The 25,735-nt window shown below is 38.1% G+C and overlaps 1 protein-coding gene across 2 annotated transcripts in view; it reads left to right on the forward strand.

The window, feature by feature from the left end:
• The window catches only part of LOC127983930 (rho guanine nucleotide exchange factor TIAM2-like), a 39,244-nt gene that overhangs the window by 9,003 nt on the left and 4,506 nt on the right, over positions 1 to 25,735 (forward strand). Inside the window, exons 2-23 of one of the 2 annotated variants that reach the window (XM_052586333.1) lie at positions 6,596 to 6,806; positions 6,972 to 8,090; positions 8,651 to 9,086; positions 9,206 to 9,378; positions 9,473 to 9,697; positions 10,059 to 10,244; positions 10,388 to 10,537; positions 13,564 to 13,623; positions 15,575 to 15,745; positions 15,988 to 16,092; positions 16,241 to 16,319; positions 16,672 to 16,761; positions 17,019 to 17,249; positions 19,093 to 19,172; positions 23,048 to 23,224; positions 23,326 to 23,394; positions 23,476 to 23,601; positions 23,944 to 24,052; positions 24,725 to 24,904; positions 25,018 to 25,136; positions 25,245 to 25,353; positions 25,457 to 25,512. In XM_052586333.1, the coding sequence (XP_052442293.1) occupies positions 6,978 to 8,090; positions 8,651 to 9,086; positions 9,206 to 9,378; positions 9,473 to 9,697; positions 10,059 to 10,244; positions 10,388 to 10,537; positions 13,564 to 13,623; positions 15,575 to 15,745; positions 15,988 to 16,092; positions 16,241 to 16,319; positions 16,672 to 16,761; positions 17,019 to 17,249; positions 19,093 to 19,172; positions 23,048 to 23,224; positions 23,326 to 23,394; positions 23,476 to 23,601; positions 23,944 to 24,052; positions 24,725 to 24,904; positions 25,018 to 25,136; positions 25,245 to 25,353; positions 25,457 to 25,512 (4,044 nt within the window). In that variant the 5' untranslated portion in view covers positions 6,596 to 6,806; positions 6,972 to 6,977. The remainder of the gene's footprint in view (positions 1 to 6,595; positions 6,807 to 6,971; positions 8,091 to 8,650; positions 9,087 to 9,205; positions 9,379 to 9,472; positions 9,698 to 10,058; positions 10,245 to 10,387; positions 10,538 to 13,563; positions 13,624 to 15,574; positions 15,746 to 15,987; positions 16,093 to 16,240; positions 16,320 to 16,671; positions 16,762 to 17,018; positions 17,250 to 19,092; positions 19,173 to 23,047; positions 23,225 to 23,325; positions 23,395 to 23,475; positions 23,602 to 23,943; positions 24,053 to 24,724; positions 24,905 to 25,017; positions 25,137 to 25,244; positions 25,354 to 25,456; positions 25,513 to 25,735) is intronic. The other variant, XM_052586334.1, reaches the window with a different exon arrangement.

The following is a 25,735-nucleotide window of genomic DNA, read 5'->3' on the forward strand; positions in this document are numbered from 1 at the left end:
TCCGAACATTACGATAGGCTGTCCTGCCTGCCTGTCAAATATGTATTTTCATACCTCTGCGCACCCTTTTTCGCAGACATGATACACCATCAGTGTGTTCCAGTGAGACTATTATTGTAATATTATGCGATTTGTACTGTAATGTTTTCTCACCGGGGACTGAGACATGAGAAATTGAATCCTCCACTAACGCAGTTTCTCATTGCGTCGTAGGTTAGTCTCTGGTTTGTCTGTGCAAATTTATGTGTTTTGGATGAGGCGTGGAATTGCAAAGTAACTTTCTGAAATCACCTACCATACTTTTAACTGTAGTGTGTGTGTACCTGTATACAATCAATCAGTATTTCTTGTAACTACCCTTTTTCTGATCATTGCGATTGAATCTCACAACATTGACTTGATTTCATATAATTGCAACTTTATTTCTTGTCATTATGACTTGTCAAGTGACTCAGAACTGCAACTTTATTTCTTGTTATTACCATTTTTTTCGTCATTACGTCTATATCTTACAATAAGACTTTATATATCACATTGGAAGACATGTCAGCTTCTCAAAAATATGCCATGGAAACACCCATGTGCAGTTGTGATGCTTGCTTTAGTATTGCATTCAGATGTGTGCAGCATTGTTGAAATCTGTTCTGATTCAACGTGCTCTCTTCTGAGTGTTTCTCCAACAATATTTTCCATTCTGTCCAGCGCTTGTGCTGTGTTGTGTAAGAGGAACGCCTCTTAAATTCCCGGTGGTGAGATCAGATTTTTCTGCAGGCCTGTTATGTAAGAGCGAAGGGTCCGTTTGGGTTTGTTTACATGTTTCCGTTCAGCCCAGAGGAGGTTCTTTTGCAGAAGGATGACTGAATGTGAAAACAACTTCAGCAAACGTTTGAAACGAAGCATTTAATGAGCACCAGCCCACAAGGGTGCGGCCGACTCTACAAACGTCCATGTCACCAACAAAGGTGTCTTTTAGTTCAGAAGATGACTTTTCTTTTCCCCCTTGTCTGTGTTTTGCTCACTGAGAGTCTGTGTGATGTCATTTTCATCATCAGATTGATTTTTGTGTCTGTTCTTACTGTGGATGTTCTCGGATGGGAAGAAGAAGAAGAAGAGCTGAGATTACAATTATATTTTTAAGATGCAGAGCTGTCAGTGTTGTAAGGAATAGTACACCAACATTATTCCCATGCAAGTTTGACCCAGACTACATAACCGGAACTGACATGGAAGGGTGGGCTGATTTCTCTGCGACACTTAAAAAGAAAAGGCCTTTTCTGATTGGTCAGTAGCTCACTGACAGGAAATGGCTCTAGAACAGTGTATGGCCTGAGCAAATGAGTCTTTTCTTTGTCAATATGAGAAAGAAAGAACTGGAAGACTGGTCTTTGAGTAGTGAAGAGAATTGTCATTTCCGTTCCATAACTTCTGTCTTTGGTGTAATGAAATGCTTTACTCAGAAAAAACACATTTTAGTTTCTTTTTGAGTTTCTTTAAACACTTTTGCATTTCCAGATGTACCAATGCCCACAAGTCAGCAAATGAGTCAATCATTGAGCTTGAATAGTGAATCTGGAAATGAGTCAAATGGGCTTTTTATACATTTTTTTTTTATTTACTTTTTTAATATTTGGCCTAAACGTGCATCAATAACCTCACATGACATCTGAGACCCATGTTACTACCAGGTTTAAACAGCAAAATGTTTTGTTCGATCACTCGTGATTGGATTCCCTGAGAGGGATGTACACACCAGCAGTAAACTGGGCTTTAGGCTTGTACAGTGCAATTTATTGCTATTTGTTAATTAACATTGTTAATACAAGCAGTTAAGTTTAAGCAAATAATAAAATATTTGACTTTTTTTAAAGAAAGATGCATTTGGAGCTTGTTGATTTTGTGTGTTAGGTGTGTTGCGGTGTGTTTAAGGTGTAGGACTGCTGTGTTTACTTGGGTTTAGCTGTAACCGCAGCATCCTGCCCATTAGTGGGCAGCAACTGTGTGTTTGTGTGGGAGTCAGGTGCTAAAACATTGCAGAAGTCAAATGTTAGTCTTCCAGAGTAAAGTTAGTCTTCAAATAAAATAATTCTTAAGTTCGGATAATTGCACTTAAATTCCATAAAAAGGAGTTTTTCTTAAGTATACTATGTGCTTCTTTTTTTTCAAGGAATATTTGACTCTCATGGAAAGCAGAATTAATCTAAAACACGTTCAGTGCTGTCAAGACGTCATAATCCTGTAGTTTCCGCAATTGAAATAATCATAACATTAGGTGTACAAAATGATTCTGGTCTAATTTGAGCTAAAATAAGATTTCGGTCTTGTGTATCGAAGTCGGAAAATAGGTGAACAAAATGTACTGCCATTTGGACTTTCCTTAAAGATGTGCACAGAATTCAAGCAAGGCATGCAATTCAGAAAAGAACAATCAAAACCAAGACAAATTCCTCATAGAAAATGAGGTGATGAATGTTCATTACGAAGCAGAAGAGCGGCGGAAGCAGCTGGAAGAACACACCCATCACAGTCCTGACCCATGCAGTGCTCTGAGACTATAAGAGTCTTTTTCTCAGGAAGTGGGAGGAAACAGGTCGAGCCTGGCTTAGTGTGTCCTAGCGCTGTCCCCTTTTATCCAGGCATCCCTGCATTTTCCCATGAGAAGTAGCCAGTGCACACAGACATGGTCCCCTACCCATATCTACCCTCTTTCAGTATGGTTTTCCTGTGAACTCGCTCACAGTGGCCTGCAGTGCTTTCCTTCCTCTACGGATTGTTCTGTGACGCACACAACTGCTTTCCTGTCAGGAAGAGGCATGCGTCACACCTTCTAGCATATATTCTTTTTTTCCTTTCTTTTCCATTGTATCACATGTATATGTATTTTGAAGAAATTGTGTGACTTTTAGTCTTAGTCTGTCAGCTCTGAGACCATCTGTATGCTAGCATACACTTAAAAGCTGACAGCACCAACTTTTTACACACTCTTCCTTTCTCTTTCAGGAAATCAGAAGAAAATAACTTTGACACTCTGGCACTTATGAGAATCACATGATTTCTAGAATTAGAATGTGCCTCTCGCTAATACCACCTGATGTGGCTAGCAATAAAAAAGTAGCAAACGGTTCACAGCTGCAGTGTGAAATAAAGGATTTTGGTGCAATGACATTTAGGTAGATATAATTTGTTACATTTGCTAAGCGCTAGTTTTCAATATGTATTAAACGCATAGCTACAGATCTGAAAGGTGGGCTGCTTCAATTTGTGGTGCTTGTTGATTGTGCTTGTAATCACCTACTGTAAACTCTCTAAAAGTTAATTTATATATATATATATATATATATATATATATATATAGTCATTAACATGATACTATCTGCATGACAATATATTTAAAGTGTTCTAGTTAGACATGTTACATGTATTCACTATTATAATAACATTAAATTATGCATAAGTGCATGAAAGTATCCCTAAGCCAAACCCATCTTAACCCTAACCATATAAAAAGTACATGTATTTAATTAATATTTCTCAGTACATTAAGGTATAATAACGCTGTAACACTGTTAAGTGTAACCCAATATACTTTTAAGATTTTAAGTTCACTACAACAAGTGCACATTGAGTACAATAAGCACACTTTTTTTTCGCTCTGCTGTGAGCTGTGAAATACCCCTATGTTTCAGAGAAATTATCTTGGAAGTGTGTGTGGGTTCTATGTGTGCAAGGGCAACTCCACACTTCCTGTCTGCTACTTTGATCCAACCTATTACTTTTATCAAGAGATCGTACCCCAACACCTGGACCCAACAATGGTTTCTCTCTCTCCCTTCTCCTTGGTGCTGTGTGTTGTCTTTGGTGTGGTAGTTTGTCTTAAACGTGGTGTGCTGGTAGTTATGGCATGCTGGGTCAAACAAGAGGCCCAGTCACGATGGTCTTCCAGGCGGCCAGCTGCCTCCACCACGCAAAACAACCCCTCCCAAAACCGCTTGAGTTGTTCTTTATAAAAATACATACTTTTATAATGCCCTCATTCTTCAAGCCACGAAGACATAATAACTGTTTGCTGGGTGAAATGTGTTTGTAGATGTGCACGTGTTTTATATAAGGCTGCAGAACTGTGAACGCTCATTAGTTTGGAGCAGCAAGACTGCATTCACTGTGTGTCTTGGGCTCTTAAAGTAAGCTTATGTGAATGTGCACCTGGTAGCATTTAAACTTTAAAACAATAAATCAATAAAACTGTCCTGCTTTAACTGGTAACTATACTTTTATAGTTTCGAAATTAAATGTGAATGGAACTTGCCTGTGTAAAATTCTAGGGGGTTCTGGGTGTCTGCTTGCTGCCAAAGTCAAAGAGCCCACCCTGTGTCTCTGTGAATAAAAGGATAGAATAAAAAATTACCAGCATTGTTTTATCATTTTCACAAAAATGTCATTGCCTCAGAATATTTTGATGCATGAATATATCATATATCACTTCCTGTATTTTAATTCGGAAACATGGGGCAGTTTTGATTTATGTGCTGTTTAATGCTTGATGATCACAGTATTTTGCATCTGCTTGCATGTATGATCGCTTGTTTCTGCTTCTTCGCTGTGTTTTGATCTAGGGATTCAATGCACTTTCAGAATACGTGTAATAGCGCCACCTACCGTATAAGAGTGAAAACACGGAGAGCTGGAAAATTCCGGAGAGGGTTGTCTCATAAATTATAGAAAATTCTGTCAATGGTGCGGAAAGATTTAGGCTACATCTACAATGATCCGGATACATTGAAAACTTTTTTTTTTTTATTTAAACGCTCTCTGTCCACGCTAATCTTTTTAAGCGTTTCCTAAAACTTTATCATTCACACTGAAATGTAGAAAAAAGCTAAATTCACCTTGCTTTTCACACGTAAAACCTCATTAAAAGGTCACTGAGACGGTACAGCCATAAATTTTCTGGCAATTCACTGACATGTCGCACTATTATATGTTGGATCTAAAATGCAACTGCTCTGAAGTTTACTTTAAGACAGCATTTGCAAGTAAATTTTCTGTCATCTTTGCAGGACTGTAATATAAAGTGTACAAGTAACATATTATAGCAACGAAGTTAATAGCACAAAACAGCCACAATACTGGTATGAACCTAGATGTCTATCTGTACAATATGTGTCAAATGACTAAACATGCATCATCATTTTCAAATACCTTCGTTTTCTCCATCCACACTACAACATGGAAACAGCATTTTCAAATGTATCCACTTTGGAGACCATTTTTATAAGGCTTTGTTTTTGTCGACAAAGCAAAGAGAAAAAAAAATGTTTTCAAACGAAAACATATTAGTGTGGACAAGGTCTTAATGTCTGTAGAATATTTTTCTTACAATATTCAAAAAAGTGTCATGAAAGCAGCCCATATGACTGGTGGGAAATATTCCGAAGTCAGAATAACTAAGAATGAGAAGAGGCAGACATGTGCCACAATTTCAGTTCCTGAAAGGTTGGTGATGCTTAGTGTCAAGAGCAGATGGAAAATAGCTATACATGAAAAAACACACTCATGCATCCTTCAACAAGGAGGTCTTGGCTCAGTCTGTTGAATTCTAGAAAAGTTTGGCACTGCAAAGTCTTGTGCTTCTTTTGGGACGAGTGAGTTGCGCGGGTCGAGGGTGACTGATCTTACTCCTTGGGGTAGCAGATGGCCAGTCAGACACACAAAGAAGCTCACAATGTGAGCGACTACCATTCAGATCATCTTTTCTGAATGGGAAAGGACACACATCCCACAATGCCCTGGTTCAGCCCTGGCGTCTGGAACCAGCAAAGCTCATTGGCTGTTCCTGTGTTCCGTCTCTTACAAAGCCGCAGTGTTGGAAGCATAACATCACAACGCCTTCTGGTACTTTTCATAATGAAGCAGCCGTCCGCCTCCCTGCTCCATCTCAAGCGCACTGTTCCTTGCTTCAATGAAGCTTGGTCGTGTGAAAGAAGATGGTGTTGGTGGCATTCACTGCTCACTCCAGGGTTAGAGGTCATGGTTAGGGTGGTGTGTTTTTATTCCTTCCCCAACCCCCCTTATCCATATCCTCTTGAGCTGCTCCGGCAGGATGATTATTCTACCTCTGAACCCCAAAGTCCCTTCTCACCCCTAAATCTCAGTAAAGTTCACAGGATATGAGAATTCCCAAGCAGAGGAGCATTTCATCCTGCCACTAATAAAATTCTCATTACGGATCTTTTCCAAATACTCTTCTGGCTTTAAGAGAAAACAATGCTACCCCAGACATATTCAAAAGATTTTGTGTACAGTCTAAACACATCGCCTGGAGAGATTGAGTTACTTAACCATTATGGTTCAGACAAAAAAAAAATAAAGAAAATTGTGAAGAATTTCCTAGCCTGAAAATAAACAGTGAGGTTGTATGAAGTCTGTCCTTGTGAAAGCTTGCTGTGCTACGTCATGGAATGTGGCAGCAGGACAGAAGCGTGAGGTCTGTTTAGATTTCGGGTTGTGGGTTGGAGTGGGGCTTCCCACTGCAGGCTGCACTCACAACAGCCGACTGTGTTACTGACGCATGCCCCTCCCTTCCTCTGTTTCTCCACAGATGAGCGATGGAGAGAGAGAGAGCGAGAGAGAGAGAGCGAGAGAGAGGAACAGCTGTGGTAGACAGTGAAGGGAGGAGGATCTCAGTGAGAGTCAGATGCTGCACCAGGCAGGAGTAGACAGAACCATAGACAACGTTCGGAAAAGAGGATGACCATTGCGAAGGAATACGAAATATGAAGGAATTTCTTTGTGTGCTGGCTTAATAACAGGTAAAAAGAAACTCTATTACTATGTAATACTGTTGTTTTAGTTTGTGTGTAAGTGCGTGGATGGGTGGTTGAAGTGGATAGTTGAATGGATGGATAGAAAGTTGGATGGATTTATAGATAGATGAAGGGAATGACCTTGATGTTTCTTTATCATTTTTCTCACAGTTCAGAATGGGAAATACAGATAGTCAGTACAGCAATTTCCTCATCCCTGGTAAGGGAAAGTCTAGCTCCCTGAAGCTGCACACTTCTAAAGAGGAGACACTCTCTCCACACTCTTGGTGGAGGAGCTCCCAGAGCACCTCTGGATACAAGGACAAAAATGGTTTTTCACCACACAAGAACAACAAACCGTACATCTCCCGGCATTATGACTGCATTAAGGGGGGATCTAGTGATAAAGTACATTCAGAGAGCCACAAAGACTATGACAACCTTTTATTCCAGGGAAATGGATTCTTTGTAGGCTACAGACAACAGACTGGAAGCCTCCAGGCCCCTACGAGGAGCACCAGTTCTGAACTTAAAGACAATAAAAGCAGTCCCAAAGTTCTTTTTCGTGAAGATGGAAGTCTAAGGGTTGAGTTTACCAATGCACGGAGGGATCCGGATGTTGAGCTGTCATTGGGCAGCTGTCTCGGTGGACCTGTTGAGGCTAGCCAAAGGGCCAGTAATGGGAGCTCTCTTAGCTCTGAGGATTCATGGTATGACTCGCCATGGGGGAATGGGACAGAAGATCTGTGTGATAACGTCTTCACCACCGGCCAACCTTCGGACAACAGTAGTGGATATACCACACTCTCATCCACACGTACGGTGGACTTTGGATGTTTTAATGGTTACAATACAGAGCAATCTGAGAACCTTATGGGTAACCTCACCTGCCAACCCACAGTTCAAGACAGTCAATATACAAGCAGTGGTTGCAATAGTAATGGGTACAATGCTAACCGCACTGAGGGGGACAGTGGCATTGGAGACTCTGTGCTACTTCATTTGGAGCATAATGGACTATCTGACATTTACACAAACCCCAACATGACTGTGCCATTCCCCACTGTGGGCATCCTTGCGGCGGACCAACTTGAGGATGCTCCTCAACTCCAAGCCTCACTAACCTCTTCTCAGGATGAAGGTCCGAAAACCCAGAATTACACCTCACAAACCCTGCCATGCAGAAAAGCAGTTCCCGATGGGAACACAAGGAAGGACTCGCTCAAGAGTCGCATCCGCCGCCTCAGCGATTGGACAGGAAGTCTAAGCAGGAAAAAGCGAAGGCTGCAGGTGATAAAATTATTTTTTTATTTTTGGTGTGTTGGGCATTAGTGTGAATCTGTCAGCATAGCAGGCCTTCCTGTTTGACTCCAGAATTATCATGCAGATGCAGTTTTAGTTGAACTGGACATTTTTCCATGTACAAAAACAGCATATGCTGGTTAGGTATGTTTTGAAGCATGACAGATGGTTATGAGCTGGTCTTGATCAGGTGATAGTTGCTTGACCAGCTTAAACCATCTCATAACCAGCTTATAACCAATTTAAACCGGCTCAAACCAGCTGCCATGCTTCAAAACATACCCAACCAGCATATGCTGATTTCTTTTTTCAACAGGGCTCAGTGCTGTAAAGCATTCTTAGATTTTTACACATTCCACTAAAATAACAAATTACAGATGTTTTGAAATAGTATGCTTGTTGGCCTGACCATAATTTGCATAGTTTTTAGGTAGAGTAAAGACTGACCAAAGGGTGCAAAATGCTTCACAACATTATGTCAACCTTGTAAAACATATACATGCTAACATTTGCCATTCTCTTCTCACTTGACGTCTGCCCAACCTCAGGAACCTAGTACTCTGGACTTTACAGAGGTTACCAGCTGTGGAACTGGGGTAACACTAGAGGAATCCAGACCATTTTGGAATCCAGTGTCCTCCCAGACACAGTTGGACTGCTCTGGTTCCTCAACGGGCCCATTTGGGCAACAGAACCAGAGTGCGGCCTTGAGGCAGAACATTTATGAGAACTTTATGCAAGGCCTAGAGACTGGAAGCAGCAGTGGAACTGCTGATGGACTCCAGGTCTGGGAGGGTGAAGGAGAAAGCAGCAGTGGCTCAATGGGCTCCTTAGAGCAAATGGACTTCCTGTTTGAGAAGGAGCAAGGTGTTGTGCGGAGGGCCGGTTGGTTGGCTTTTAAGCCCCTCATTACGCTCCACAAGGACCGCAAACTGGAGCTGGTAGCAAGACGCAAGTGGAGGCAGTATTGGGTCACGCTCAAAGGTAAGATGCTAAAACATGCACAGCCAATCTCAGTTATAAGACTTCAAAATTTAGCTGCAATGGATAAAGTTTCTTCTTCATTGTTAGAAGCTCTATCTCGGTTTTCCTGTCTTCTGTAGGCTGTACACTTTTGTTGGGTGAATCCAATGGAAAGACCTCCCCTGAGCAGGAATGCACACCACGATACGCAGTGCTTGCTGAAGACAGTATTGTGCAGGCAGTTCCTGAGCATCCCAAGAAAGAGCATGTCTTCTGCCTCAGCAATGCCTATGGAGATGTTTATCTCTTTCAGGCAGGTGGTCTTTATCATAATATATAATACACAGTACAGAATTTCCACACTCTTAGTTACAAGTTGCCTCTAATCTCTCGCCTCTTACTTGCAGGCTGCAAATCAAACAGAGCTTGAGAACTGGGTGACGGCCATCCATTCTGCCAGTGCTTCCCATTTGGCTAAGCGTCAGGGGAAGGAGGACACTTTGCGTTTGCTGAAGAGCCAGAGCAGAGCTCTCCTGCAGAAGATCGACATGGATGGTAAAATGAAGAAGATGGCAGAGCTGCAGCTATCCGTCATCAGCAACCAGAAGAACAGGAAGGCTATTGAGAACCAGGTGAGGAACAAAACGGATGTGTGTGTGGATGTTTATGCATGTGTGTGGTTTGTTTCAAAAGATTAAAGGCCAGGTAGTTTAGATGAGGGGTTTGCTAAATTGGGCAATTATGTCATTGATGTTGGAGTTTGAACCGAAACCACAGCACAGTGCCTTCAGAGCATCCAATTATATAGTACATGCATTCCAACTTGACTCCCATATCCTTCAGATTCGCATAATCAACATTTTATCTAAATGTTTAGGTTTCAAAGAAAATTTGATGGGTGTGGGTGCTTACTGACAATGTTTTGTGTTGTTGTATCTACAAAATGTATGTCTATTAATGTGTTTCTCTCTCTTCTTCATCTTTGACCCACAGATCCTGCAATGGGAACAGAACCTGGAGAAGTTTAACCTAGAGCTCTTCCGCATGCGCTGTTACCTGGCTAGCCTGCAGGGCACAGAGCTGCCCAATCCGAAAAGCCTGCTAGCCACTGCGGGACGTCCATCTAAAATGTCGTTAGGTCGTCTGGGAATTTTTTCTGTCTCGTCCTTTCATGCGCTGGTGAGGATCTGTCACATGCTTTGAGTGAATTTTGTTAGATACCAAAAAAGGACCTCATTAAAACAATCTAACATTGAGACACACCACAAAAATGTAATTAAGATGATGCCTCAAATAACTGAAATGAGCTTGTGTTTGTGCAGATATGCACTCGTGATGAGGCCACCCTAAAGAGACGATCTCGCTCTCATCCTCGAGGTATGCGGAACAAACGAGGGCTGCTTTTTTCTTCACAGAAGGGATTAGACAGTCTGACCAAACGCAACCGGGAAAAGAGACAGTCCCTGTCCCAGGTAAGAGTTACAGCATGAAAAATCAATTCAAATTTGTGACAATTCAATTCAGTTGAAATGCTAAACAAATCACAATTCATTTAGGGGTAGGAATTTATTTGAATGCATGTCTGAGTGGAACTTACTGTCTTTTAGAAAAGTTTAAATGGTATTTTTTCTTTTCATGTTGCCTCTGTATAATTCATATTAAAGTTCATAAGTGCAGCACTGCTTCGTTTACACCAGAAACCAAGGAAACACTTTAAGCGCCACCTGCTGGCAGAGAGTGAATCTGCGTTTTAATGCAGATATTTTTATGTATAGTTCTACAAAACTAAGTCAAACCATTCTGTTTTGCTACAAAATATCGAAATTCTACAAACTAATTTAAATTAAAAACAGCTCATGTTGCATGTACGCAGCATCTTTGTTTGGATCATGATTAATATGCAGTGGTTGCCTTTAATTTAAGAGCACAGACAAAGCCTTATTTTGTTTAAATGAAGATATTTATTTTATTTGTTACTTATTTGATTTTGGTACAGATCTAATCTAAAGGAGAGTATCATAAGTGCTATAATATGATTCCTTGCACTTTTCAGAACATATCTCTATGTCAGTCTCTATAGCCAATATACATCTTGTGAATGCAACTTAAATACAATTATTATTTAATTAATTTATCCAGTAATCAGTAACAACAGAAAAAGAATGGAAATTATTTGGCTAGACAGTTATATATTCTGTGACCCTAACAATACACTTAGGGAAAATAAAAATAAAAGGAGCAGTTTTTCCTTTCATTAGTGTTAATCCTAATTGACATGAACGGGTACATATTAAAAGAGCTGTGATTTCGTATTACTCTGAGGTTCACCGGCCAGTGTTTATGACTTCAGTACTGAATAGTCATTTAAGACGCAGGCCTATTTGACTCATTTAGTCTCACAGTAGTGTGTTAATGCTGTCCACAGGTGTCAGGGTGGCAAACACCGTCACACTCGCCGGATAAAACAAACAACCACTGACTCACTCATCGCAAAGCTTTCTCTGGAGGTCAAATGGCAGGAAAACACACAGCAGTCCTGTTCCTTTCTCTCGTCAAAGTGTTTGGGAAATGCTGTTTCTAGATCAGTTCTTGTAATTAAGCCCAGATCAGCATTCCTTCTCTGAAGGGCTTTTGTGTTAACACCGAGCATGAGCTCTAAATCCACATGTATGATAATGTAGACGACCTCACATGAGTTTGGAGCCAATCGCTCAGCGGCTCCAGCCTCATAATCATGCAGACTTAAATGGAGCAAACAGCCCTTAATAGTGCACGAGTCCAAAGACGGTTAACTGCTGCAAGCTGGAAGCAGTCTGAGACGAGCGAGAGCTTCTACTGCACAGATGTAGAGTCTGATGCTGTGTGATTTCACAGGGTTACTGGGGGCAGTGTGATTGTTTCCAGAGGGCTCAGATGCCTTAGTCAGAGTCCAGTAAGAGTTGCCATCCCCAGATAAACCACTCAGTTGTGGAGTTGCTACTATTATGTGGATGTCTACCTCTTTATTAGTCATATAGTCAATAGTCAGTGTTAAGGAGTAACTAGTTACATGTAACGGAATTACATAATTTAATTACAAAATAAATAAACAGTTACTGAGAAAAAATGCGTAGTTAAATCACAGTTACTTGGAAAAAAATGTAACGATTACAAAGGGGGTTACATCTGTATATTTTCACACACACCAACACATACAGATTTAATTGATTTCTTTCCAGAATTCAATTTTAGGAAATAAAATTCAATTTTATTTCCTAATTGTGTTTTGTATTTTTATTTTTTAAGTTTAACTGTTAGTTGCTTGTGTTGTCATGAGATTTGATTTAAAAAACAGTATCATAGCTATGAAACTATTTATTGTTATGGCTTTAAATCTGTAAATAACCTCAGAACGATCTCAAAGTAAAACGAGGTGCTAAATCTGGTTTTGTGGAGGCCATGCTTTAAAAATAAATTATTATAATCTTAAAGTGCCCCTATTATGGGTAATGAAAGGTTCATATTTTGGTTTTAGGAGTCCCCAACAACAGGTCGACATGCATGCAATATCAAAAAACACTTTCATTGTCTTATAATAATGCATTTATTTTTATATTATTTGCTCAATGACTCCCAAACGATTCGCTCAACAATTCATTTCTCCAAACAACTCCTTTGCGTGACACTAATCTGCGGTGATTGGTCGATTGGTCTCATTTTCATTTCATCACGAGCTTGTAATACCTGATAAAGCAGTGTTTGTGAGCGCAGTGCTGCTTTGTGTACAGCATTACAAAGGAAAACGCTATTTTTCCCCTCTAAAACCAGCTATGTATGACCAGGCTTATGCTATTTCTTATGCTATAGTTTCTTTTTTTATCAGGGTTTGTTGTGTTGTTAGCTTAGCAACATGATAACATCATATTCTTCTGTAACTGTAAGTCGAGTTTCTTGTGTGCTCCACATGATGAGTAGTACTATTAGCGATGGTAACGTTATCGCTCATAAAGAATGTTTTAATTCTGTCAGTTGTGCGGTTTATTCACTGAAAGATAGGATGCTGCTTTAGCTAGCTGCCTGTGTACAGTGAGGAGTCCACCTAACTGCAGGAACAACGCTTATGTCAGGTTTTGGTATGTTTGGTTTTGCTTTTTCAGTTAATTGTAGAGGACACAACATCCCCTTGTCTGTTTGTATAGACTACATCTATATTAAGAATGTGTTCACGTGTTAGCAGGAGGACGTTGAGCGCACTGGTGTCTTGGGTGAGGGGAGGCCGTGTCTGATTTGGGCTGATCCATCTGTCTGCTTTTATAGACCTATAATTTTAGCATCTTCCAGACCTCTCATTATTTCCCAGGGTTATTTCTGCTGTGATCTGCAATCAGAATAGTATCAAAGCTGGCGCCTCAGATTGATGGTTTCTAATTAAGGCACATAGATAGAAACATGTTGCTTTTTTGATTCTGGATTTTAATGTTTAATGTTTAATGTTTCTGTATTTGTTTTTGTGATGCAGATATTTGAAGGATGTTCTTCTGGATCATTTGGTCATCCATCTACACAAAGCAGCTCAGAGGTAATAACACCACTCTAAAATGACTACATATCATAAAGTAACAAGTAGTGCTGTCAAGTGATTAATCGCGATTAATCGCATCCAAAATAAAAGTTTTTGCTCACCTAATGTATGTGTGTGTAGTGTACTGTCTATATTTAATATGTATTATTAAATAAAAAAACACATGCATGTATATATTCAAGAAAAATATGTGATGTTTATATATTTTTTAATATATACTGTATGCGCGTGCTTTTATATATATGTAATAAATATACACAGTACACACACTTATATTATGTAAACAAAAACTTTTATTTTGGATGCGATTAATCATTTGACAGCACTAAAATGACATCCTCTTCAGTGTTAGCTCTTGTGAAAAAGAAGTAATAAAAAAAAGTAAATTATTGAAAACTGTACTTGCAGATAATATGAAATAATCCTTTCAGGTATACTTTTTAATTTAAAGTTTTAAGACTATTTCTTAATACACTTAAGGACACTTTTTAGTAAAGTGGACATTATAATAATGTGAAATTAAAATCATCATGTAATAATATTTTGATTTATATTTTTAAATGAATATTTTTTATTACATTTGTTTATTTTTATTAGTATTTTTGTCCATTTAAAATCCCACTTTTAAACCAGAAACAAACTGCGATGATTATGTTTCAATTTAATTAGCTGCTTTTTAAATAACTGCTGTTTTAAAAAGAGTAGCTTGACTGTTATAAAGTTATCAGTTGATTGTCCTTAGCAAGCTACAGTTTAAAAGCAGCTTCCTAAAGTCTGTTAAGACGTATTATATTGTTCAGCAGCTCTTACGATGTCAAATCCTTATATTGAGGATGGAGCTGAAGGACAAAAGAATTGCTCTGAACGAACCTCCCCCATTCTGGCCATTCTCCACCCTCTGATCTGTTAGCGCTGCATAATGTCAACAGATCAGCAGGTTATTGTGACAGCTGTGTGAGTCGAGTCCGTGAAAAGGGACGTGTGACCCGGCTTTCTCTCTCTCACAGAATGAGGAGCGCGCTAAAGATGCATAGTGTTGCTGGCAGCTGGCTCTGACCCAGCATGCTGGCTCCGAACGAGAGCAGAGGAAGACGGAGGGGATTTTCCCTCATGTTTGTTTGCTAAAAAGGCAGCTGAAAAATTAAAAGCTATGCATCAAGTAGGCTACTTTAAATATGCTTTAGTATGTTAGTCAACACATCAAAATAATTGTACTTTAAAATGTGACAAGAAATCAGTACAACTGTAAAATGTTCAGTTTGCCATTATTACAAAGTGCATTTTAAAAGTGTGCTTAAGTGTGTTGTTCATGAAAGTAATCTTCTAATCTCGAGCACACTTAATTCTTGAATAGCTACTATATGTTTAAGTACAGTTTTCAAAAATATACTTTTAAGATTTGAAGGACACTACAGCTGCACATTCAGAACAATTAAGCACATCTTTTTTATTTCTTTTTCACAAATGACGTCATAAAACACGATTGTCATATCATATTGTTATTGGAAAAATGCGTTTGTGATACTGTCAGATTTGTAGCATTGCTTCTTTCAGGTATTTCCCAAAAATATATTCAACTTTTTTGTGTGCGTATCAATTGCATTGCATGCAGATGTAGAAACTGAATAGAGTTTCAAATAAGATTGAAACATTGTATATTTTTGAAGAATTAATTTTGCAACACACGGCAGTGTGTTTAATATTTAATATAGCTGCTGGTTATATATCTATGCTAGTAGCAAAAAAAATATATATACGGTATATATTTGTACTATTTACAGTGTTAAATAATTATGATAAGTTACATAAAGCAACTAATATTAAATAAAGTAAATTCTCAATATCATAACTCGTACTGAGAAAGATACTAAATTGTAGCCTACTTGAACTATATGGGCTAAACTAATGTTTGTTCTTTTTCTTAATTTCTGTTCTCGGGTGTTGCTAGCAGAAGCTGGACAGCTTTCCCAAATTGCATGTAACAGCGCCACCTGAAGGTCACCGGTGGGAATGCAGTCAGGAAAGCCGGGTGTGTGTGCTGATGCCGGACGCTCAGGTGGTCAGTGTGCCGGTCAAACAGGACTCTGTGGTTGCTGATGTTCTCTCAGTGGCCTGCAAGGTAATCCAGTCAACCGTTCACAGACCTACTGACCTCAACTGGCAATGACCAGAAACATAGCAGCTACTAAAGTTCATGCATTCGCATTTTCTGTCCTCTCTGACTGGTTCAGACAGATAGAGTGCACAATAGTTTGAGGTTGTCACAGGATGCATCTGCTTTATGATCATTCAGTAACTCATTACACATTCTGTACCCCGTTTAGATTTTTATATGAATGTGGATTTTACTGTTTTGTGTAGATAAAGCAGCTTGACCCGGCTCTGCACTGCCTGCACATGAGGAGACATTTGGGACAAGATGTGGAGAGAAGCACTCCAGCGCCCACAGACCTCCTAAAGACCCTGGTGAGACAAAAACACACTTAACATTGCTTATCTGAAACTAGTTGGATTGGAAGCATGTCAAAACCAGTTTTTTTCTGTGATACACATTCATTTCACAAAACCTTGCTTTATGATAAAGCAATAATGATGCTCTGCTCTTGTTTAACAGGTCTATGATGAACTGGAAGTTTGGCCTGTGAATGTGTTGACCGTAAACATGTCCCGACCGGACACGACCGTAGACTTTGGTGAGTTGCTGTACAGCAGGATCAGCAAGAAAAGAAATAGTTCATTGACAAGTGAATATTTCTTCACATTAGATAATCTCCCCACTCTTGTATTGTTTAGAAACTGAACCTGATTAAACTGTATTTTCATGTAATATTGATGAAAAAAGGGCACTTTAATGTACTTAAAGAGATAGTTTAGTCACTTTAAACCAGTTGAGTTGTAAGTGCTAAGATGACTCGTTCAGTTTCATTGTATGGGAAAGTGCAGCTTTGGCATCATGCTGAGCTTCCGCAATTGTGACCCAATTTTCCTGCCAATATGTTGAATGAATTCTGGCAATGATTGATTGAACTGTAGGGCTCTGTGCAGGTTTTGCGGTCACAGGTCATGTGGATGGTGCCAGGAGAAGTCATGTGTATGTGAGCGAGGTGAATCCTGAAGGCCTGGCATGTGTTGAAGGTAGTAACATTTCTATATTTCTAATGCTTGAAAATTTTTAATTTTAAATGCAGTGTTCCTGTAGCTCAATTGGTAGAGCATTGCGCTATCAAGTGCAAGGTTGTGGGTTCGATTCCCCGGGAACACATGAGGTAAAAATTGATAGCCTGAATGCACTGTAATTCCAAAGCATCTGCTAAATGCATAAGTTTAATTTAAATGCTGTTCTGATTGGTTGAATGTGTTGTGTTTTATTTGTATGTGTATTGTTTCTGTAGGTCTGAAAGCTGGAGATGAGATCTTGACTCTCAATGGCGTGAGCGTGGCTTCTCTCGACCTCGGCTTCATGCAGAGCTTCTTCAGCCAACAAGAACTCCATCTCATCCTCAGACGCGAGGATAACTTCACAGACGACCAGAGCTCTGTCTGGCCAGACTGTGACCCCTGTGACCCTGAGCGACCCCATCCTCCTCGGGCCAACACCATTCACCTGGAGCAATGGAGCACAGGTAGAAAAGCATTAGAGATGTTTATGTTAACACTACCATTCAGAAGTTTGGGATCAGACAAGATTTCTTAATTTAGTTTTTTTTTATTATTATTATTATTGTTTGCTTCAGATTTTTTTAATTAAAAAAATAAAAGATTAATGTTAAAAATTTCATTAAAAAATCATTATTTTTTAAAATTGCTTTTTTATGTTTTTGAAAGAAGTGTCATCAGGGCTGCATTTATTTGATTAAAAATACAGTGAAAACAGTATTACTGTGAAATATTATTACAGTTTAAAATAGCTGTTTTTTTATTTTGATATATTGTAAAAAGTGTGAATTTTCCACAGTGTCTTCATTTTCATACAATCCTTCAAAAATCATTATTATAATCCGATTTGGTTCCCAATAAATATTTCTTATTATCAATCAATCAATCACCTTTATTTATACGGCGCTTTAAACAAAATACATTGCGTCAAAGCAACTGAACAACATTCATTAGGAAAACAGTGTGTCAATAATGCAGAATGATAGTTAAAGGCAGTTCATCATTGAATTCAGTGATGTCATCTCTGTTCAGTTTAAATAGTGTCTGTGCATTTATTTGCAATCAAATCAACGATATCGCTGTAGATGAAGTGACCCCAACTAAGCAAGCCAGAGGCGACAGCGGCAAGGAACCAAAACTCCATCGGAACTCCCATTATCATCAATGTTGAAAACAGTTGTGGCGCTTCATATTTTTGTGGAAACCGTGATACATTTTTATTTTCAGGATTCTTCGACCAATTGAAACTTCAAGCATTTATTTGAAATAGAAATGTTTGCAACAATGTTAAAGTCTTTACTGTAAACTTTGAGCAATTTATTGCATTAAAGTATGAATTTCTTAAAAACAAACAAAAATACAAACCAATAAATAAACCCCAAACTTTTGAATAGTATTATATTTTGCCTTTATGTCTTTGCACATAAAATTGGATGTGCCCTTTTTTCTGCATTAACCCTTTATAACCTGTAGAGGGCAACAAACTTTGTGTTTGACTCTTATTGGTGATCTGGGCATATGAATGCACATATTATTTCTACGGGTGTCATGCTGCTATTAAAAAACAAAACAACAACAAACATTTGAATGGTTTACATTTTTAAATGAGCACATATTCATATTATTTTATATATTATATTATAATATATTATTATTATAGTATATTATATTATGTTCATATTCATATTCACATATTTATATATTTATTTTTATTTATTTATATTCACCTACGGTAAGCATGCATTTTCCTACAGTCATCAGTAAATATTATCCAACATGAATCAACTTTAATTTTATTTTGTAAATAGCATTTAAAATGTATTTGGTTACCCATCAGTTTGAAGAAACTGCCTGCTCTTTAGACATACTGCAAACAATGAAAGGACTCCTGCTGTTTTTATGATGAGAACCTAACGATGGACTGCTTGTTTCTCAGCATGACGCTGTCACAATGCCCAGACATAAACTATTATACCACAGGGCCCTTCGCAGACGAATAGACTGTTATTCCCTACAGGACGCTGTTTCCTGTAGAGGGTTTTGTAACATTATTCTAACTGTAAACCCAGTACATATTATGTTTTCTCATTTGCTGCAATGCCAAGCTCTGTAGAATCAGAGACAAACAGCCTGCACGCAGAGTTAGTGAGATCAGATCAATGGAGGTTAATAAAGATCAACTGGGTCAGCTTATGGAGAGAGAGAGCTAATGAGCCTCGAGTGTGTTTATTTCACTCGCAGTCACGTCTTACTTTAGTAACCAGCACACTCTTTCAGTAACATCTTGTGCTTCTCTTTCTCTCTCCTCAGCTCCAGCTCAGGAGTTTCCCGAGGTCTCTGTAGCGTCTGCTTCGGAGGAGCTGACCGATAAGGCCGAGCGGGGCGGAAGGGTAAGCAGAGGGGATGAGGAATGAGATTTGGGATGCGTGAGCTGTCTGTGTTGAGAGATTACGCTGGCTGGTGTGAGGTCGTGCTCAACAGCACAGTCTCAGATGCTAATCTGACTTTAACTGCTTTGACAGGTTTAAAATGTAAAATGCATGGCGTGTAGGGATAGGCATCTAGAAAAATCTAGATTTTCAATATTTACACACATTTTTGTTTGGGGTCAGCAAGTTTTTTTTTAAAAAAATTGTATGAATACTTTTAGGTACCACAGATGTATTAAACTGATCACAAGTGACAGTAAAACGTTCACATGATTACAAAATTATCCCCCCCAAAAAATCCGAACTTTATATTCATCAACAAATACTGAAAAAAAGTTGTATTACTATTTCCACAAAAAATATAAGGATAACTGTTACTTGATCACTAAATCAGCTTATTCAATTTCTGAAGGATGCTGACAATTCTGCATTTTCTTCAGGAATTACTTACATTTTTAAATATTTTAAAAAGAATAAAAGCATTGTTTTTAACTGTAAAAAAATATTGAACAATATTACCGTTATTGCTATATTTCAGATCAAATAAATGCTTTAATAAGCTTTGGTGAGCGTAAGAGTTTTTTTAATGAAACACAAATCTCTAACCGACCCAAAGCTTTTTAACTTCAGTGTTTTATGATCATGCATAGTTCATTTGAGGCATACACATGACATTTGATTTAATATCATATTTACACATATCTTTTAAACACTATGGAAACATGTCTTGCATTAAACATTTTCAGTCTAGTTTGGTTACATTTATATTTCATCTGATTAAAGAAATCGCCGTTGCAGGACATTTCCGGGCTGAAAACAGAAGTATATCAAATATTTTGAAAAGCTTATAAAGCCTCAATATATATTTTTAACTGTATCAAACAGCTCTTGTGGTGAAATGTTGATTGAGGTTTCTCGCTTTGACGTTTCCTATTTGTTAGTTTAAAAAAAAGTGTTCTGAAGGATGGCATCTCAGTGAACAGTGATCGGCTTTCAATGCTGCTTTATGGGACGTCAGAAACAGCAGAGCAACTTACTCCAGACTTTTGACTCAAAGCATGAGTCAAAGTAAGCCATTTGTAGATTGCATGTATTTGGGGCGGGACTATCTGCTTAACTGACCAATGCCAGATCTTTCAAAATCTGATTAATATATTTTCATCTTATATCATATTTTATCAGATGTGTATAATCAGAAATGCAATTTCATCAGATATAATAATAATCCGATTGAAATGTTATGCATTATATAATGTTAATTTTATAAAACTTAAATAATACTTTTTAATAGTAATATTTAATAACAATTTAGGTTGTACATCGAGGGGAAAAATGTTTTATTGTGCTTGTTAACTATTTTTGACAAATATGATGAGATAAAGTGGATGAAGTAAAAATTTATATAATTAATTATTATATAAACTACTTTTTATATTATTTATGCTCTCTGGCAGAAATGGAGTTAATTGTACATTTTCAGTTTTACTGACCAATGGCAGAAATTTGGATATAAATAGATTTTCCTATCTATTTTCACATTCACATCTTATATCTTCTTGTTAATAACTTGTTTAATTGGACTTTACATAATAACACTGAGCTAAATATTTAATATTTAGTTGATTATTCCTAGAATATGGCCTATATACATTGATTAAACTACTTTAAGTTTCACTGCGCTTGTTAACTATTAAAATATGTAGCCTATTATTAATTATATATTAACAAACAATATTTTTTGTAAATATAATTATTATGTGAGCTACTTTTAATAATATTTATCCTTAGAGTTAACTAGAGTTGTCTAAATAAAAACATTTAACTTCATATTTAAAACTTTTTTTTCTGATATACAATCTGAGGTGCAAGACATTTTGTGCACGATTATAAGGAATTAAACATTCAATTCATACATTATATTGTACACAATAGTGTCATCTTTAAAAATTATATTTTACGCAAGAAATAAAGTAGTTCCACTTACCTCATTTAAATCGATTACGTCCTTCACATGACCTTCCAGAACGCAGAGTAATTATTACAAGCTATGATTTAGTGTTAGCTCCATGGTTCTATAACTACTGGATGCACGCAGTGTCTCTGGGCCGCTTCATCTCATCCTCTTGTGTTCTAGTAGTCTATGATTACTCTGGACATACAAATGATGTACTTGATTGTGCATTGTGTGTCAAAATAGAAGATTTGTTCAGAAACGCACACTTATCTATGACCTTCAAACACTCAATTGCATTTCATTATGATTGTACACACTATGATTGTACTGAGGTTTGAAAAGAATGATCTTTTCCATCCTCTGTGTTGAGAGCAGCTCTGCAGAGCCGCCCAGAGGGATTTATCAGTTTGTCAGCACTTTATTATCCTCTGACAGCACAGATTACGATGACAAATGGCTTGAGTTTTCACCGCTGATGCTGTTTTTTATGCAGCCCGGTGAAAGCGCACCACATGCGCTCTGGAGATAAAGCCTTTAGGAGAGCGTTTGCATTTCTGAGTCAACATTTCTTGCCCTCAGGCGCCGCCGGAGCCTCTTTCTAATGGTTCGGTTGTTTTATCCAGCAGCGCTGGATTGCACTGGTCATTGATACAGCATACAGTGAGAGCAGCACTCAATGTGTTGAAATCCCTATGATTCCAACATGTACTTGTCTGTCTGCTGTTTATAGTATTCTTAAAGTCAAACAATCTGCTACTTCATCAGTCAACACCACTGCACAGCATTTTCTCCTTAACATGTGATGCATCAAAGATAAGTCTCAAAAACTTGTTTGAAAGTTTCCTGTTTCCTGTCACAATCATGTAACCTCGAGTGGAGGCGGGACTAGCATTCTTAGTACATACATGGATCCATGCATCCACATATACTATATATATATTAAAAAAAATATATATAAAAAAATATATATATATATATATATATATATATATATATATATATATATATATATATATATATATATATATATATATACATTTAAAAAAAATAATTCAGGATAGACTGAAAGTGTAATTATTTGCTGTCACTTTAATATATTCAAACTTGATTTATTGCTTGTGATTTTATGTCATTTATGTTACATCTTGCCATTTTTAGAATGAGATTTTTGAATGATTTTTAAGTGAAAAACTTCTTGTTATGGAGTTTCTGTCAATGTTAGAGCGGTGTGAAGATTCCTCAAAACATTTATCAAAACTAAAGAGAATAATGATTTTAATAATTCAGGAGAGTTCGGAGCAGGTTAAGGTTAAACAGTATAAACAATGAAAGATTGTTCATATTTAGGTTTCTACTTTTCAAACCAAAATATTACTGATGAATGTGTCACTAGTAAATTATTTTCTTGGCTGTTTCTGCATTTTTTTTTTTTCAGATGAAGCTGTCTGAAATTGTATTTTTTAGTTACAAAATAACTGTTTTTGTCTCTTTACTTTAACATCAATAGAGTGCTGAGTCATAAAAACCTGGAAATGAGTACTAACTTTTGGTTAGATGTAAAGTCGGTGGGTTTTGTGAACCTGTAGATTTTAAATGAAGACAGAAAAAGTTGCGGGAAGCTAAATGACAGTGACATTACAGTCGTGCAACTGTTGTAGTTCCTTCATAGCGCTGATAAAAGATTATCTTGATAAACGGTTGTTTAATAATCATAAACTTTTGTTGATCCCTGAGCTTATTTTTTTTGCAGTAATCCTAAAAGCGTTGGAACAATCCTATTGCCTTTCGGTCGAGGAAACCTGTTGCACTACACAGAAATGTGTCAACCCTGAAAAACAGAGAACTACAAGACATTGATCTCCTGCTTTTATTGACCTCGCAGAACCCAGAGACGGTGTGTAATCTCTACCAGACGTTCCCAGAATCCTCTGAGACCCACAGGAACCCTTACTCCACTGAGAATGCTCTTTCCAGGTCCTCTCCCCGTAACATGTCCGTCACAGAGCGCCTGCGCATGGTCATTCAAGAGCTGGTGGAAACAGAGAAATCTTATGTCAAGGTACAAAACCACAACATGTGTGCATGGAGACATTGTGACTTGCATAATTCCTTCTTCTTTATTATTTACATTGTCATATCACTTGTGTCCCTTGTGTTTAGGACCTAGGATCTCTGTTTGAGATCTATCTGAAGCCATTACAAAGAGAAACCTTCCTGGGTCATGACGAGGTACGTTTCGCAGTGTCTGAGTCAGACCTGAGCTCATTTTTGCGTATCATGTCCATTATGGTGGTTTTCCTCTTCCTGTAGATGGAGTCTCTGTTCGGCAGCCTGCCAGAGATGCTGGACTTTCAGAGGGTTTTCCTACAAACCTTAGAGGTGAGGACAACTTCCTCACCGGAGTACCATGCCCTAGAGACGCCAGAGAGACTCAAGGTAAAGTTATGGGGGTGGTGAAATTATAGAGGTGTAGGATTAAATCTCTGATGCATTTAATATTCAATGCCTAGTCTGGATCAACGGTAATAAAAGACATAATTAGATATTCCAGAAGTGCTTTGTTAACCTTTTTGCATGATTTTTATAGTATAAAAAAACTACTTAAAAATGAGACAAATGTTTTCACTCTAGGTTTTTTGGATATAACATCACAAAATCGGTCCACTTTAGAGACGCCATGCTTGAATTAGACTGCTAATTTGATTCACATTTAATAAATGATGTGTTTTTTCGGTTTGAGGCACATTGTGAGTCTTTCTCTTTCAATCTCACATCCAGAAGCTGCTCTTCTCCCTGGGCGGATCGTTCTTGTACTATGCAGATCACTTCAAGCTTTACAGCGGCTTCTGTGCCAATCACATTAAAGTGCAGAAAGTGCTGGAAAGAGGTAAAACATAAACAAAAGCCTCATCAGACCATGCCTCATGGCATACAGTACAGACCAAAAGTTTGGACACACCTTCTCATTCAAAGAGTTTTCTTTATTTTCATGACTATGAAAATTGTAGATTCACACTGAAGGCATCAAAACTATGAATTAACACATGTGGAATTATATATGGAATTATATACATAACAAAAAAGTGTGAAACAACTGAAAATGTGTCATATTCTAGGTTCTTCAAAGTAGCCACCTTTAGCTTTGATTACTGCTTTGCACACTCTTGGCTTTCTCTTGATGAGCTTCAAGAGGTAGTCACCTGAAATGGTCTTCAACAGTCTTGAAGGAGTTCCCCGAGAGATGCTTAGCACTTGTTGGCCCTTTTGCCTTCTGTCTGCGGTCCAGCTCACCCCTAAACCATCTGGATTGGGTTCAGGTCCGGTGACTGTGGAGGCCAGGTCATCTGGCGCAGCACCCCATCACTCTCCTTCTTGGTCAAATAGCCCTTGATGCCTTCAGTGTGACTCTACAATGTTCATAGTCATGAAAATAAAGAAAACTCTTTGAATGAGAAGGTGTGTCCAAACTTTTGGTCTGTACTGTATATTAACTGGCATTTCGAGTAACTGGCATAACGAGCCTGTGGTTTATATCATTCTTTGGTTTTTCTGATGGCAGTAAAAACAGACCGGGCGTTCAAAGAGTTCCTGGAGGCGAGGAACCCCACCAAACAGCACTCGTCCACCCTGGAGTCGTACCTCATTAAACCTGTGCAGAGGGTTCTGAAGTATCCTCTGCTGCTGAGGGAGCTGGTGTCTCTCACCGACCCCGAGAGCGACGAGCACAGACACCTCACAGGTGACGGACCACCTAAAACCAAAATACTGTCACCATTTACTCTTTTGACTTTCTTTTCAATTCAGTCAATTTAGTTGTTCAGTTGACAGTGTGGGTCTTTTTTTCTGGTGCAGAGGCATTAAAGGCTATGGAGAAGGTGGCCAGTCACATAAACGAGATGCAGAAGATCTACGAGGACTACGGCACAGTGTTCGACCAATTAGTAGCAGAGCAGAGCGGCCCTGAGAAGGAGGTGCATACTATTCTAGAATGACTTTTAAAGGCATACAAGGATGGTATTATATGCAGTGTATTTTCCCTTTATGATCTCAGTATGAAGCCTGTGTGTTGTGTGTCTCAGGTCACTGAGATCTCCATGGGAGAGTTCATCATTCACAGTTCAGCACTCTGGCAAAACCCTCTGCCCTCTTTGGGCCGCATGAGAAAAGAGCCTGAACTCACCCTCTTCCGTAAGTCTGATCTGATTTACTGTAACAGTTTATGCTGTGCAGTATATGTATAATATAAAAGAGTCAGTGCTGTAAGTAAGTGTTTTTTTTTTTATTCCTTCAGTCTTCAAGAGAGCACTTATTTTGGTGTATCGGGAAAGCAAGTTAAAGAAAAGAATGGTGAGTTGTGAAAAAGAAGCACATGGTGTAATTTTATTAGGTCTGTCAGTTGATAAAATAATATTTATTCACTTTCAATGCCAAATTATTAGTTGAATTATTAATGTATTATGTATTAAAGAAGTGCCTTAATTTAAGACCATTTCATGAACAGACATTACATTATTAGATGGGTATGTTCATTGACAAAATAGACAAAAATTATTTAGAAATCAAAATATAC

Source organism: Carassius gibelio, chromosome B20, assembly GCF_023724105.1.
Source record: "Carassius gibelio isolate Cgi1373 ecotype wild population from Czech Republic chromosome B20, carGib1.2-hapl.c, whole genome shotgun sequence".
NCBI lineage: Eukaryota > Metazoa > Chordata > Actinopteri > Cypriniformes > Cyprinidae > Carassius > Carassius gibelio.